Raw genomic sequence first — 17,294 nt, forward strand, 5'->3', positions numbered from 1 at the left:
ATACAATTCCTCATGCTGTGGTGACCCCCAACAATAACATGATTTAAGATCTAAGGAAGTCATGCTCCCCATGCTCTATTCTGCTTTGGTTAGACCACACCTGGAATATTGTGTCCAATTCTGGGCACCACAATTCAAGAGAGATATTGACAAGCTGGAATGTGTCCAGAGGAGGGCGACTAAAATGATCAAGGGTCTGGAGAACAAGCCCTATGAGGAGCGGCTTAAGGAGCTGGGCATGTTTAGCCTGAAGAAGAGAAGGCTGAGAGGAGACATGATAGCCATGGATAAATATGTGAGAGGAAGCCACAGGGAGGAGGAGGGAGCAAGCTTGTTTTCTGCTTCCTTGGAGACTAGGACGCGGAACAATGGCTTCAAACTACAAGACTACAAACCGCATTGAGTCGCCGAATTAGGCTGAAAAATGCGGTATAAAAATAAAGCAAATAAATAAATAAATAAGAGAGGAGATTCCATCTGAACATTAGGAAGAACTTCCTGACTGTGAGAGCCGTTCAGCAGTGGAACTCTCTGCCCCGGAGTGTGGTGGAGGCTCCTTCTTTGGAAGCTTTTAAGCAGAGGTTGGATGGCCATCTGTCAGGGGTGATTTGAATGCAATATTCCTGCTTCTTGGCAGAATGGGGTTGGACTGGATGGCCCAGGAGGTCTCTTCCAACTCTTTGATTCTATGATTCTATGATTTTGTTGCTACTTCATAACTGTAATTTTGCTATTATTATGAACCATAATGTAAATATCTGATATGCAGGGTGTGTTTTCATTAAATGGACCAAATTTGGCACAAATACCCAATATGCCCAAATTTTGACATCTGGGAGTTGTAGTTGCTGGATTTATAGTTCACCTACAATCAAAGAGGATTCTGAACTCCATCAACGTTGGAATTGAACCAAACTTGGCACACAGAACTCCCATGACCAACAGAAAATATTGGAAGGGTTTGTTGGGCATTGACCTTGGGTTTGGGAATTATAGTTCACCCACACCCAGAGAGCACTGTGGCCGCAAACAATGATGGATCTGGACCAAACTTGGCTCGAATACTCAATATGCCCAAATGTGAACACTGGTGGAGTTTGGGGAAAGTAGATCTTGACATTTGGGAGTTGTAGTTGCTGGGATTTATAGTTCACCTACAATCAAATAGCATTCTGAACCTCACCAATGAGAGAATTGGGCCAACCTTCCCACACAGAACCCACATGACCAACAGAAAATACCGTGTTTTCTGATGGTCTTTGGCGACCCCTCTGACAGCCCCTCATGAGCCCCCCAGTGGTCCTGACCCCCAGGTTGAGAAACACTGATCTAGGATGTGTTGTTGAAGGCTTTCATGGCCAGAATCACTGGGTTGCTGTGAGTTTTCTGGGATGTCTGGCCATGTCCTGGAAGCATTCTCTCCTGACATTTTGCCCTCTATGGCAGGCATTCCCAGAGGTTGTGAGGTCTGTTGGGGTTTATATATCTGTGGAATGTCCAGGGTGGGAGAAAGAATTCTTTGTACTGACGAAGGCTTTCATGGCCGGAATCACTGGGTTGTTGTAGGTTTTTTTCAGGCTATATGGCCATGGTCTAGAGGCATTCTCTCCTGACGTTTCACCTGCATCTATGGAAAGCATCCTCAGAAGTAGTGAGGTCTGTTGGAACTAGGAAAATGGGGTTTATACCTCTGAGGATGCTTGCCATAGATGCAGGCGAAACGTCAGGAGAGAATGCCTCTAGACCATGGCCATATAGCCCGAAAAAACCTACAACAACCCAGAAAGAATTCTTGTCTGTTGGAGGAAAGTGTGAATGTTGCCATTGGCCACCTTAACATCCAATGCCCTTGCAGTTTCAAAGCATGACAGTTTCCTGCCTGGAAACATCCTTCCAGACAAGAAACAATCAGGGCCAGCTAACACTTCCCAACAAAGGATACCCCAGACAGGAAGCAGCCAGGATTTGAAGCTGCAAGGCCATTCAATGCTAAATAAGGTGGCCAATGGCACCAGTCACACTTGCCTCTAACAGGCAAGGTGGAGCATGTTTTAAAACAGCAATAGCTCAATGAAAAAAAAACACCCACACTCCTACTGCTTTTGGATGTGGGTAACAGTTAGCACATACACACTCATTGATTCCTTGTATGCTTCAACAAATGATGCTGGAACATAGCCATACAGCCCGAAAAACTCGCAACAACCTAGTGATTCCGGCCATGAAAGCCTTCATAGAATCTTAGACCACACCTAAAATATTATGTCCAATTCTGGGCACCACAATTCAAGAGAGATATTGACATGCTGGAATGTGTCCAGAGGAGAGCGACTAAAATGATCAAGGGTCTGGAGAACAAGCCCTATGAGGAGCGGCTTAAGGAGCTGGGCATGTTTAGCCTGAAGAAGAGAAGGTTGAGAGGAGATATGATAGCCATGTATAAATATGTGAGAGGAAGCCACAGGGAGGAGGGAGCAAGCTTGTTTTCTGCTTCCTTGGAGACTAGGACGCAATGGAACAATGGCTTCAAACTACAAGAAAGGAGATTTCATCTGAACATGAGGAAGAACTTCCTGACTGTGAGAGCCATTCAGAAGTGGAACTCTCTGCCCCAGAGTGTGGTGGAGGCTCCTTCTTTGGAAGCTTTTAAACAGAGGCTGGATGGCCATCTGTCAGGTGTGCTTTGAATGCAATATTCCTGCTTCTTGGCAGAATGGGGTTGGACTGGATGGCCCAGGAGGTCTCTTCCAACTCTTTGATTCTATGATTCTAATGGCGCTCCATGCAGTCATGCTGGCCACATGACCTAGGAGGCATCTACGGACAACGCCGGCTCTTCAGCTTAGAAATAGAGATGAGCACCACACCCCAGAGTCAGACATGAATCATAGAATCAAAGAATCAAAGAGGTGGAAGAGACCTCATGGGCCATCCAGTCCAACCCCATTCTGCCAAGAAGCAGGAATATTGCATTCAAATCACCCCTGACAAATGGCCATCCAGCCTCTGTTTAAAAGCCTCCAAAGAAGGAGCTTCCACCACACTCCGGGGCAGAGAGTTCCACTGCTGAACGGCTCTCACAGTCAGGAAGTTCTTCCTAATGTTCAGATGGAATCTCCTTTCTTGTACTTTGAAGCCATTGTTCCGCGTCCTAGTCTCCAAGGAAGCAGAAAACAAGTTTGCTCCCTCCTCCTCCCTGTGGCTTCCTCTCACATATTTATACATGGCTATCATATCTCCTCTCAGCCTTCTCTTCTTCAGGCTAAACATACCCAGTTCCCTAAGCCGCTCCTCATAGGGCTTGTTCTCCAGACCCTTGATCATTTTAGTTGCCCTCCTCTGGACACATTCCAGCTTGTCAATATCTCTTGAATTGTGGTGCCCAGAATTGGACACAATATTCCAGATGTGGTCTAACCAAAGCAGAATAGAGGGGTAGCATTACTTCCCTAGATCTAGACACTATGCTCCTATTGATGCAGGACAAAATCCCATTGGCTTTTTTTGCTGCCACATCACATTCCTGGCTCATGTTTAACTTGTTGTCCACAAGGACTCCAAGATCTTTTTCACACGTACTGCTCTCGAGCCAGGCGTCACCCATTCTGTATCTTTGCATTTCATTTTTTCTGCCAAAGTGGAGTATCTTACATTTGTCACTGTTGAACTTCATTTTGTTAGTTTTGGCCCATCTCTCTAATCTGTCAAGATGACTGGACTTAATGTCAGGGGACAACCTTTACCTTCACCTTAACTGTATCTACATATGAACAAGGTGACCAACTGCAACATTCACACTTGCCTCAGGCAGACAAGAGTTCTTTCTCCCACCCTGGACATTATTCCACAGATATATAAACCTCACTTGCCTAGTTTTCAACATACCTCTCAACCTCTGAGCATGCCTGCCATAGATGTGGGCAAAATGTCAGGAGAGAATGCTTCTGGAATGTCACCATACAGCCTGGAAAACTCAAAGCCACCCAATATCTAAGATGTCATTGTTTAATAAGGAAAGTCAGTGCCATTACATTCTCCTCTTCTAGATTTTTTTTGGGGTGGGGGAGTACAGTTCAGCTTTCCAATAATATATAGCTTTCTTCATCAACCTTGGTACATGCAACAAAACTTAAAGCAAATAGGATTAAGTGCTCTGATTTCCCCGTTTAGCGGCGCATCTCACCTGTGTGCTCCAAGAACACAAAGAGTGCTTGCAAGTCTATAGCCTAAATCTTATTCAGGTTTTCTTGAAAGGAGAGCTCCATTTATTTCAATGGAATTTATTCCCAACTATGTGTATTTAGGATTAAAGCTTTGCAGCCTGATTCAGTCTTGTGTTGACTGAGAAATAACTTGGACTGAATTCAGTGAGAGTGAGATCTGGCTTACATGGAGCCGGGATGGGAAAGTCTTACAGACATCTCAAGGCAGCAAAAGAGATCATACCAATTTGGATGGCAAGGTCAGTATTATATTTTCGAATGTTGTTTTGCACAGAAACTTTGCGCAACTGAGGAAATAAGTAGACCAGGAAGTAGACCAAGGTAGGACTTTTCTCTCTCATGTGCTTATTTTACGAACTTCTATTGGATGGGATGTTTTGGCTGCATGAAACCTTTACTTTCCAGCACCAAAGGGATGTATGAGGGTTGAATGAAAAGTAATGCCTCCACCTTCGTAACTCCTCAACAGATGGCAGTACTGGTATGAGGCAGATACTGGCTTGTTCAGTAGACTCTCCTCTACAGTTCCAATTTGGCAGGAAGCCTTAGCATTGAACGGTTGTGTTGTTAAAGTGCAAAGTATGGCACCCTGCACAGATGGTTGGTCAATGTGACTTAAGCAACGTGCAGTCATTGAATTCTTGATGGCAGAAGATGTCACTAAAAAGGAGATTCATCAGAGAATGCAAGCTGTTTATGGTGATTATGTTGATGTGAGTACTGTGCGTCATTGGGTGAGTAAGTTTAAAGATGTTGAGGTGAAACCTTCTGCTGTCAAGAATTCAGTGACTGTATGTTGCCTAAGTCTCATTGTATTGTCGAAGGCTTTCATGGCTGGAATCACTAAGTTCTTGTGGTTTTTTTCAGGCTATATGTCCATGTTCTAGAGGCATTTCTCCTGACATTTTGCCTGCATCTAGATGCAGGTGAAACGTCAGGAGAAATGCCTCTAGAACATGGACGTATAGCCCGAAAAAACCCACAAGAACTTAAGTCTCATTGACCGACCATCTGCGCAGGGTTCCATGAGGTCTCTTCCAACTCTTTGATTCTATGATTCTATGAACCACCTCCTGTGTATGTAATCAGCTGCGCGTAGAACCCTATATGCCTGAGAAATGTGGACTGTCTACAGACGTCACATGCAACTCCTGGAACGATTCCATCAGTGCTGCCTCCGGAAAATCCTGCAAATCTCTCGGGAAGACAAGCGGACAAACGTCAGCGTGCTGGAAGAAGCAAAGACCACCAGCATTGAAGCGATGGTCCTCCGCCATCAACTCCGCTGGACCGGCCACGTTGTCCAGATGCCCGACCACCATCTCCCAAAGCAGTTGCTCTACTCCTAACTCAAGAATGGAAAACGGAATCTTGGTGGGCAGGAAAACAGATTGAAAGATGGGCTCATCACACCCACAATTACGAAGCTATATTGTTGCAAATTGTGAAGCTGATGCTTTTATTCCTCTGATTTTGCTGGACAGGCACACAGAATGAACCTTCATGGGATAGGGAACAAAATTCCTGCACCCAGATTTCCATAACTTTTAGAAGATGTCACAGTTTGATAAAAGAGCTCTCAAGGAAGAACAACAGAGCCTAGAGAAGAAGCAGAAGGAAAGGTTGGGAAATATATTGTGGCATGCTGACCATCAAAACGGGTCACTGGCTGTCTTTCTTTAAGCCAGCAGCATCTTGTCAACCGCTGGAGTAGAAAGATGGGAAAATGATCCATTAGGCTCATGTATCTAATGTGCAATTTGCTCAGGCTATTAATCAGACGATCCATATTTGGTGGTTCGCAAGCGTCAATCTCTGTAAGGTTAGGAATCCAGAGTAATGATATAGGCCATGGCTGCGTAACGGTCAGCCTATCAAGAGAAATTAGCCGATGAGCCTTGAGTTATGCCCGGTCAGGGCTTCAGCCAACCATCCATTTGACTCTTATTTTTGCAGTCCAGGGTGGCAGTAAAATGAGATCGATTTGCCCCTCTCTTGACCAGCATGTATGGCCTTTCAACCAAGATATTCTGTTTTATTGTCTCCAATGCTGGAAATACAGCTTGATGGTGTAACATTAGAAAATGTTGACCATTTCCACTATTTTGGCAGCCACCTCTCCACACAAAAGTCAACACTGACATCGAAATGCAACACCGCCTGAGCTTTGCGAGCTCAGCATTTTTCCGAATGAAGCAGAGGGTGTTTGAGGACCAGGACATCTTATTTATTATTATTATTTCGTATACTTCTACCCCGCCCTTCTCAACCCCCGAGGGGGGACTCAGGGCGGCTTACAAAAAGGCACATTTTGGTGCCTATACAAATACAATAACATATAAAACCAGCAATTAAATGGTCAACAATTAACAACAATTAAAACAACAATATATCACACAATCAATAGCCAATCTCAGACACAGCGTTCGCCACTCAGGGTTCATATTTCGTTCCACCTTGTCCAATTCCTATCCGTCACAGTCCCTTATTATTCATCTGCCAGATTGCCCAAACGCCTGGTCCCACATCCATGTTTTTAATTTCTTTCTGAAGGAAAGGAGGGATGTTGCTGATCTGATCTCCCCGGGAAGTGAATTCCATAGATGAGGGGCCACCACTGAGAAGGCCCTGCTCCTTGTCCCCGCCAATCTCACTTGTGACAGAGGCGGGGTCGAGAGCAGGGCCTCCCCAGAGGATCTCAGACTCCGAGATGGGACGTAAAGGGAGATGCGTTCGGACAAATACACTGGGCCAGAACCGTATAGGGTTTTGTAGGTCAAAACCAGCACTTTGAATTGTGCTCGGAACTGGATCGGCAGCCAGTGGAGCTGACATAACAGGGGATGGTATGCTCCCTGTATGACGCTCCATCTCTAGAGAGACCAAGGTGCTTGTTTATAAAGCTACTGTCCTCCCAATCCTGCTATAGGCCTGCGAAACATGAACTATCTACAGACGTCGCATGCAACTCCTGGAACGATTCCATCAGCGTTGCCTCCGAAAAATCCTGCAAATTTCCTAGGAAGACAGGCGGACAAAAGTCAGTGTGCTGGAAGAAGCAAAGACCACCAGCACTGAAGCGATGGTTCTCCACCATCAACTCTGTTGGACCGGCCACATTGTCCGAATGCCTGATCACTCTCTCCCAAAGCAGTTGCTCTTCACTGAGTTCAAGAACGGAAAACAGAATGTTGGTGGGCAGGAAAAGAGATTTAAAGATGGGTGTTCTGTTGCGTGCCGGTCCTGTAAAGAATTGTCTTTAGAACAGGACGTGCAATCTTTGCCCAGCGGGAAGCCAGGGGGCCCAAAGAGAAACTCTTAGGAATTTTCCACCACAAACAGTCTTTAGAGGGCTTGTGAAATATAACAAAGTCTTTTATTGAGGAACAATCAAACAGAAACTTCTCTTGTGTTCAAAAGGTTAAACAAATGCTTCCAGGCTTTTGTGCAACTGGTGGCTACTAACTGTTGCTTTACTTTAAAGGAAAATCCCTTTCTAACTTCTCCCAGGCTGACTGTGAATCTAAACCTAACTGATGTGGGCACCACTACCGGGTTGAACTGCGTCTCAAAGCACCGAGTGGACCTACCAGCAAGGCCTGTAGTCTCTTCAGCTGGAGTTCTTTGATATTCAAAGCTGTTTTTCCCTCCGAAATTCCTCAGAGCTTTAGGGCTGTTTCCCTGAGAGCTGTTCAGCAGTGGAACTCTCTGCCCTGGAGTGTGGTGGACGCTCCTTCTTTGGAAGCTTTTAAACAGAGGCTGGATGGCCATCTGTCAGGGGTGATTTGAATGCAACATCCCTGCTTCTTGGCAGGAGGTAGGACTGGATGGCCCATGAGGTCTCTTCCAACTCTTTGATTCTATGATTTGGGAATCTTTGGATGCTCTTAAGACTGTTTCCCCCCGGAAAGTCTTAAGGGTTGAAGCTTTTGTACAGGGGAAGCTTGCACACATCCTGTACATTAGCTTTCCTTACTGAGACTAACTAAAAATGGCTCCCTTCCCTTCCCAATTGCCTTGAGCAAGGGGCAAAACCAAAACTTAACGATGATGGACAGTTGACTTGCCCTATAACTGCAACCAAAGGAAGCCACCTATCTGCAGAGTCCCTGAAACCTTGGACTGCAAGCAAACATTTAATACAAAGCAAATAAGTTTGGAGCTCCTGGTACAGCCGTACTTACTTTATTTACTTACTTAGGCGATCCCTCGTTGGACGAGTAAGATGGTCTTCCTTGATGACTATTTTTGTGGGTTTGTAGGTGGCTGTGGAGCCCTATTCTTGACACACATCTTCTCCCACAGTGAAGGCATTGGTTTCCAGGTGGAAGGCGGTCCCGGTCGGGGTTGGCTTGACGCGCCTTCCTCCTGGCATGTTTCTCTCTTTCACCCTCCACTCATGCCTCCTCGAATTCTGCAGCATTGCTGGTCACAGCTGACCTCCAGCTGGAGCGGTCAAGGGCCAGGGCTTCCCAGTTCTCAGTGTCTATGCCAGAGTTTTTAAGAACAAAGCCAACCTTAAAACTGCAGCACAGACACAGAGAATTGGGAAGCCCTGGCTCTTGAGCACTCTAGCTGGAGGTCAGCTGTGATGAGCAGTTTGTAGAATTTGATGAGGCACAAATGGAGGGTGAAAGAGAGAAACGTGCCAAAAGGATGGTATGTCAAGCCAACCCAGACCAGGACCACCTTCCGTCTGGAAACCGATGCCTTCACTGCAGGAGAACATGCAGGTCAAGAATGGGGCTCCACAATCACCTACGTACCCACCGCCAGGACACCGATCTTGGAAGACAATCTTACTCGGTCAACAAGGGATCGTCTAAGTATTCTGTTTCACACTGGTCCGCAGATCGGCACCTCCCTGGGCAGGGAATTTTCTCAATATGTATTATGATAACATCTATGCCTCATCTGCTCAAAGGGATGCCACTCAATCGTGTGAAGCTGAAAGGTGGTGAATGGTCCATGTTTGTTTACCCAATGACTTTCTTGGGTGCGTCTGGGTGAGAATTTGCATCTCCTTAGTACTAATTGGCACAAGACTTCAATCCCGATGGCATTTGTAGGTGCAAAGCAAATCCCAAGACTATCCCGGGCTTTTTTTGATGCCCCCCCCCCCCCCCAAGTATGGTGCCAAAGGACTAAGGTGCCTTTGTGCAAAGCCTTTTAATGAGCCTCCCCTCCCTCTTTGCCTGCCAGAAATCTTCTCCACTTTGGGCAGTTATTTTATCTCCAGCTTCAATGGCAACGTAGCCGCAGAAAGTACAGGTCAGATGTGCCTTTTCATGTCTGCCCTCCAGACGGAGATTGCAAAGGCGAGAGGAGAGCTTTGCCTCTGCACTGCACACTGGAATCTGTAAGAGCATTAGCTTGGTAAAATGCCATGGCATTCATAATTCTGAATCCCAGGGGAATCAAACTTGATTTGCAAACACTTGTTAGAAGTGAATTGGCAATGGGGTGGGGGAGAGGAGGGCAGCAATCCTGTCTTTCAGCTTCCAATGGCTAAGTCTCCTTATTATAGAAAAAGAAAAGACAGCATTCCTGATTTTCCTATTCCTCCTCCACACACACTGAGCAAATTCTGTGATGGTACAACCATCATAGGATCTCAACTCCCAGAATCCCCAAGTAGATCAGAAACTGTTACTATTCAGGCTACTGGTTGTTGCTTGTTGCTTTTACACTGTGTTATGTATCTTGTTTTATATTTTATGATGTTGTTATTGAATTTCAATGTGCTATTTTAATTATGTTGTTGGGCTTGTCCCCACGTAAACAGCTTCGAGTCCCTTCGGGGAGATGGAGGTAGGGTACAAAAATAAAGTTGTTGTTGTTGTTGTTGTTGTTGTTGTTATTATTATTATTAGTAGTAGTACAACAAGATGAGTCCACAGCAAACAAGATCCTTCTGCTGGTTGTTGTATTGGATCACATGTCGGACACTTCACAAGTGTCTAGGTCCATGTGATGTATCGGCAAATAATGCGTGCAGATTCCAGTAAGGTGGCCTTTTGCAGCTGGCAGATGGTAATTTTGTCAGCACCGATTGTGTTTAAGTGCAGGCCAAGATCTTTAGGCACTACACCTAGTGTGCCGATCACCACTGGGACCACCTTGACTGCCTTGTGCCAGAGGAGTCTTCTTCTTCTTCTTCTTCTTCTTCTTCTTATTATTATTATTATTATTAGAAACACAACAAGATGAGTCTACAGCAGTTAAGATCACTCTGCTGGCTGTTGTATTGCATCATACATTGGACACTTCCCAAGTGTCTAGGACGGTGTGATGTATCAGTGAATAATGCGTGTAGATCCCAGTAAGATGGCCTTTTGCAGCTGGCAGATGGTAATTTTGTCAGCCCCGATTGTTTTTATGTGCAGGCCATTGTCTTTAGGCACTACACATAGTGTGCCTATCACCACTGGGACCACCTTTACTGGCTTGTGCCAGAGTCGTTGTCGTATTCTCCTTCTCCTTCTTATTTGAAACACAACAAGATGAGTCCACAGCAGACAAGATCACTCTGCTGGCTGTTGTATTGGATCACATGTTGGACACTTCCCAAGTGTCTAGGACGGTGTGATGTATCAGCGAATAATGTGTGCAGATCCCAGTAAGATGGCCTTCTGCAGCTGGCAGATGGTAATTTTCTCAGCGCCGATTGTTTTTAAGTGCAGGCCATTGTCTTTAGGCAGTACACCTAGTGTGCTAATCATCACTGGGACCACCTTTACTGGCTTGTGCCACAGTTGTCTTCGTTGTCGTCATCGTCTTCTTCTTCTTCTTCTTCTTCTTCTTCTTCTTCTTCTTCTTCTTCTTCTTTGGAGAATTCTGAGAATTTTAGTTCAAGTGGGGAATTGCACAGATATCCTGCCATCTTCTGCACATGCCCATCATGTTTTTAAAGAAAATCCCAAGCTTTCAACACGAAGGAGTTAACACATCTGCCAGAAATACAGACGCAAGCAGCATGCACAATGGCAATGCCTGAAAGGACTCTTTTGCCTTAGTAAGAATGAGCAGAACCCAATTTGGAAAGTTCCTGAAGCAGAGTTCAAGGTTTCATCAATGACTATTTAAACACCTCATGCAACAGACCATGAGAAGGTGTCCGAGGGAGGGACTTTTGCAGGCATTCTGAAAGGCACCATAAAAGCCTGAGGTTAAGAATTTGCCATATCTATCCACTGGGTGAACTTGGACAAGCTGGCTCTACATCATGCAGGCTCTCTTAGCCGATTTTATCACATAGTATTCCCTTCAGACCTCTTTATTTAAACGACAGGCAGAAGGAGCGTAGAATGCATGACGGAGAGGTGTTCTCACCTGGGTTGCAATTCCGGTATTTCTTGGTTTGGCCGTGCAGGATCAGCACAAACACCACCAGCAGGACGAGAATGAGGCTGCAGAGCGCCATGACCAGGAGGAACCACCATTCCTCATAGAAGGGAGACTCCATGTGAGCTGCAAGGAGGAGGAAAGGACCAACGTCACAACAAGGAAGGGTTAAAAATATTGTACATCTTACATAACTGACCCACAGTAGTTGGTTTCCTTTGAAAAAAAATAATTGATTATGACACAGTCAAGAAAAAGAAGAGCTAAATGAAAAACTACTGGGATGAGATTCCCCCACCTCCCACTAAAAACCCCTCTTTTTTTGATGGTTTGGTTCAGTTTTGTCGCAGAAAAATAGTTGCTCATCTCATCTTTTTATAGTTATCTACTGCTTTGCCATAAACAAGAACAATATCTATAAGAAAATATGCAAAAATATATCACTGGGTTGTTGTAGGTTTTTTCAGGCTATACGGCCATGTTCTAGAGGCATTCTCTCCTGACGTTTCACCTGCATCTATGGCAAGCATCCTCAGAGGTAGGACAAATGACTCTTGTCTGCTGGAGCTAGGTGTGAATGTTTCAACTGACCACCTTGATTAGCATTTGATTGCCTGGAAGTGCCTTCCACCTGGAAACTGATGCCCTCACTGGGGACAACATGCATCAAAAATAGGGTTCCACAGTCACCTATGGACCCACCGCCAGTATACCGACTATGGGGACACTCTTACTCGGACAATGAGGGATTGCCTAAGGAAGTAAGTAAGTAAGTTACACCTGAAGAGGCAAAGGTCCTTTCAAGTTCCACATACACTCAGGCCCCTTCTACACTGTTATATAATCCAGACGATCAAAGCAGATAATCTGGATTATCTGCTTTGAACCGGATTATATGAGTCTACATTGCTATATAATCCAATTCAAAGGAGATAATCTTGATTTTATACAGCCATGTAGAAGGGGCCTCAGTTTCAACACTATTCAAGTTCACATTTTATTTTGGCTCATTAATGATGATATTTTTAATTATCTTTAACTTTTAACTTAATCAATGTTTAATTGTGTTTTAATGTATGTTCACTAGTACAGGAGTTTTAGGACAGTGATTAGTGTCTATTTGTGTATTTTCTCATTTTTTGTCTTTCACTGTTGATATGGTCAGTGGAGTAATCAATAAACTTTACTACTATTATAGAATCATAGAATCAAAGAGTTGGAAGAGACCTCGTGGGCCATCCAGTGCAACACCATTCTGCCAAGAAGCAGGAATATTGCATTCAAATCACCCCTGACAGATGGCCATCCAGCCTCTGTTTAAAGGCCTCCAAAGAAGGAGCCTCCACCACACTCCGGGGCAGAGAGTTCCACTGCTGAACGGCTCTCACAGTCAGGAAGTTCTTCCTCATGTTCAGATGGACTCTCCTCTCTTGTAGTTTGAAGCCATTGTTCCGCATCCTATTCTCCAGGGAAGCAGTAAACAAGCTTGCTCCCTCCACCCTGTGGCTTCCTCTCACATATTTATACATGGCTATCATATCTCCTCTCAGCTTTCTCTTCTTCAGGTTAAACATGCCCAGCTCCTTAAGCCGCTCCTCATAGGGCTTGTTCTCCAGACCCTTGATCATTTTAGTCGCCCTCCTCTGGACACATTCCAGCTTGTCAATATTTCTCTTGAATTGTGGTGCCCAGAATTGGACACAATATTCCAGGTGTGGTCTAACCAAAGCGGAATAGAGCATGGGGAGCATGACTTCCCTAGATCTAGACACTAGGCTCCTATTGATGCAGGCCAAAATCCCATTGGCTTTTTTGCCACCACATCACATTGAGCCATATTCAATTTCACAAAGTAACACTAGCTTTCTGAGGCATCTGTGTGGTAAGGGATGTGGAGCTGCTTAGCTCCTTGAGGACAAGGAAGATTCTGAAATCATGGTTTGATCCTGGATAGTTCTCACTAACCATGGTTTCAATAAAACATTTCACTAACCATGGTTCCCTGAACTATACCAAAGTTTATCATAGAAACAATCCTGTTTTACCATCTTCTGTGGCTAATTCACAAAGCAAGGATATGTGAAATCCTACTAAACCTGAATGAAGTGTATCTACAAGGCCCTTCCACACAGATGTATAAAATCCAATGGATTACATGGCAGTGTGGACTCAGATAACCCAGTTCAAACCAGACATTGTGGATTATCTGCCTTGGTATCTGGATTTCCTATGTGTCTGTGTTACCTTCTATTCAAATCTTGCACCATGTTCTACCATCTAGGAGCCAATTTGTGCATCCCGCCATGGAGTTGATGCTCTGTTCTGCATAACTACAAATGCACACGAGGAAATGGAAGCGCACGCCACTCCTGTTTCCTACTTCTCCTCCAAGACAAAAATGTCTGAAGTCCCTCAAAAAGATTATCTTATTATCTGCTGGGAATCTGACAAGGATCAGAGCATCATCAAAACAGCAGCTGCCGAGCTCAGTGGTGGCAATGGAAGCGATGGGATGCATTGAGCATTGGTTTAATTAATTAAAGAGACAGAATGATTATGGATCATCATTCTGAGTGACAGCCGCCCGCAGTGCTTTGCAAGCCTCCCTTCTGTAGCTCCCAACAGAGAGCGTCTTTCTTTTCTCTGGCCAATCTGAAGTATATGTGCTCCAGCTTCAGAAGGAAATGGATTAAATAGTTCTGCTCAAGCAGAGCACATACAAGCAAGCAATTTATTTACAAAGAGTTGTGTTTATACCTGTGAGGCAACACAGAAAATTCGCATACCCTCCAATATTTCACAGATGGAAATCAGGGCACTTGCAGCCAAGCTACATCCGAGCCTGGTCAATCATTATTAATGAGGAAGAGCACAAGCTAGGGCAGGATGCAGCAGTTTGCACTTGCCTTTTGAAAGGGCAAGATTACTTCTCCTCCTCCCCTGTTTAGTTAATGGAATAGAAACCATATCTGAACTTTGAATTCAGGTTGGAGCAATTGAAGTAAGTCAAGGACTTACTGACTTAGATGAAGGGTTAGAAGGCAGGATCCTCAAGTTTGCAGACGACACCAAATTGGGAGGGATAGCCAATACTCCAGAGGACAGGGGCAGGATTCAAAACGATCTTGACAGATTAGAGAGATGATGGGCCAAAACTAACAAAATGAAGTTCAACAGGGACAAATGCAAGATACTCCACTTAGGCAGAAAAAAACAAAATGCAAAGATACAGAATGGGGGACAATGCCTGGCTCGAGAGCAGAACGTGTGAAAAAGATCTTGGAGTCCTCGTGGACAACAAGTTAAACATGAGCCAGGAATGTGATGTGGCCGCAAAAAAAGCCAATGGGATTTTGGCCTGCATCAAGAGGAGCCTAGTGTCTAGATCCAGGGAAGTAATGCTACCCCTCTATTCTGCTTTGGTTAGACCACACTTGGAATATTGTGTCCAATTCTGGGCACCACAATTCAAGAGAGATATTGACACGCTGGAATGTTTCCAGAGGAGGGCAACTAAAATGATCAAGGGTCTGGAGAACAAGCCCTATGAGGAGCGGCTTAAGGAGCTGGGCATGTTTAGCCTGAAGAAGAGAAGGATGAGAGGAGATATGATAGCCACGTATAAATATGTGAGAGGAAACCACAGGGAGGAGGAGGGAGCAAGCTTGTTTTCTGCTTCCACAGAGATTAGGACAAGGAACAATGGCTTCAAACTACAAGAAAGGAGATTCCATCTGAACATGAGGAAGAACTTCCTGACTGTGAGAGCTGTTCAGCAGTGGAACTCTCTGCCCCGGAGTGTGGTGGAGGCTCCTTCTTTGGAAGCTTTTAAACAGAGGCTGGATGGCCATCTGTCAGGGGTGATTTGAATGCAATATTCCTGCTTCTTGGCAGAATGGGGTTGGACTGGATGGTCCATGAGGTCTCTTCCAACTTTTTGATTCAATGATTCTATGATTCTATGAATCGCAAAGCGGTTCCTCGGAGGCACAGCTCCTGACCAACCATGGGAGGGAGGGGGGGATTTGAATAGCTGCCAAACTTTATAAAATGTTCTACACTTTTCTGTATGAATGTCAGTTCTTTTGGTGGTTACACTGTTCTGCCATCCATCTGGCCAGGTGAATAAATCTGCTATTGCTTTCAGAAACTGCTATGTTTTTCCTGGCTTTCACAGAAGTAGCATGGTGTGCAAGGTAACTGGCCTATACTGTCTCCTCGTGGCAGATAGCAGATATCAGTAACAGTAGGACAGAAAAACTTGGACTTTTAAAAAGCAGTTGAAGAGGTGGGATGATGAAGGATTCATTGGGACCATCCCTGCTATTTTGTTGCGCGCTGGGCCTGTAACAGCTGTCTTTTCTATAGGACATATACTTTAAGCCCGGTGGGAAGCCAGGGTGCCTCAAAGAGAGGTTCTCAGGGATTTTTCTGAAGTGATGGTCTTTAGAGTCTTTAATGATACAACAAAGTCTTTATTATGGAACAAACAACAAATCTTCAATGGTTCGAACAACACTTCAAGGCTTTCTTAGTCTAGTCCTTAATGGACTGGTACCTGACTTGGATTAACTGTACTTTCTCTGTAGGAAAAAAAAACCCTATTTAACCTCTCCCAGGCTGTTTACTATCTACGCCTCATCGGTGTGGGTCTTACTACCGGTTCCAAATGCGTCTGGGTATCGAGTAGACCTACCAGCCGAGGCTTGTAGATATTTCAGATGGAGTTCCGTGGATCTGTAATGCTGTCCTCCCTCAGAGAATTCTTTGAAAACTTCAGGGCTGTTTTCCCTCTGATAGTTGTGAGGCTGAGAGGCTGTGAGCTCTCAGCCAGAGCCTTGGGACCTTTTCCCTGGAATTTCTGTTTCTGTTTCCCCAGATGTTCTTGAGAAAAGAAGCTTTTCTACGGGACGAGCTGGTCTACGTCCTATAGTTTAGCTTCCTTATGTGAGACTGCCCAAAAAATGGCTCCTTTCCCTCCCAGAGCCCTGAACAAGGGGCAGAACCAAAGCTTAATTATGATGGACAGGTGGTCTGCCCTATGACTGCAAACAGATAACAGAAAGAAAATAAAGTTGGAGCTCCTGGTACAGCCGTACCAGCACACCTGCCAAATCAGGACACTTGGGAGGTATTATGTCAAAGGAAAATGGGTCATTGTTGCAGCAATGGCTGCAAAGTTTCCCTTTGCAACATGCCAACATTGGAAGAAGGATGATCCCATAATCCTTTCCAGATTGTGGAGGAGAAACACAAGTGTTTATTTCCCAAACTGAAGCTGCCCTCCATCTTTAGCGGCCAGAGAGCTACATAGGGATGGAAGAGGACATTAATATAATGAAAATGATGACATTTTATTTCCACTTTTGATGATACTTCTGTGAAATTGTGCTTGAGTGTCTTACAACGTGAGCAGGGAGTTCTCCTCCCACCCCCCAAAACTCTATTTTGTTTAAAGGCAAGCATTGTCAGACATGCAGAGCGGTCTGAATTTCTCCCTCAGGTACAAAACTTTTGAACCGTGAAGACTTTTTTTTTCTTTTTAAAAAATGATTTTTCCCCTCCTACCTCTTGCTCTTGCTGAAGCAGCAAAAATGATCTGAGAAATGACTCCCAGAAGCAAGTCAGAGGAAGCACAAGGAGAAAGATTTGAATACCATTTTATTTTATTTTTACACGTCTTCTTGTATCATGCCTTAAGGACCTGCACTTTGTTTTGCAAAACAC

General features: G+C 44.7%; 1 protein-coding gene across 5 annotated transcripts in view; it reads right to left on the reverse strand.

The window, feature by feature from the left end:
- The window catches only part of LOC132772495 (protein sidekick-1-like), a 1,018,253-nt gene that overhangs the window by 30,097 nt on the left and 970,862 nt on the right, over positions 1–17,294 (reverse strand). For all 5 annotated transcript variants that reach the window (XM_067461407.1, XM_067461410.1, XM_067461408.1 and 2 more), the window contains one exon: positions 11,556–11,693. In XM_067461407.1, the coding sequence (XP_067317508.1) occupies positions 11,556–11,693 (138 nt within the window). The remainder of the gene's footprint in view (positions 1–11,555; positions 11,694–17,294) is intronic.

The sequence above is a fragment of the Anolis sagrei genome, chromosome Y (assembly GCF_037176765.1).
Source record: "Anolis sagrei isolate rAnoSag1 chromosome Y, rAnoSag1.mat, whole genome shotgun sequence".
Taxonomy (NCBI): domain Eukaryota; kingdom Metazoa; phylum Chordata; class Lepidosauria; order Squamata; family Dactyloidae; genus Anolis; species Anolis sagrei.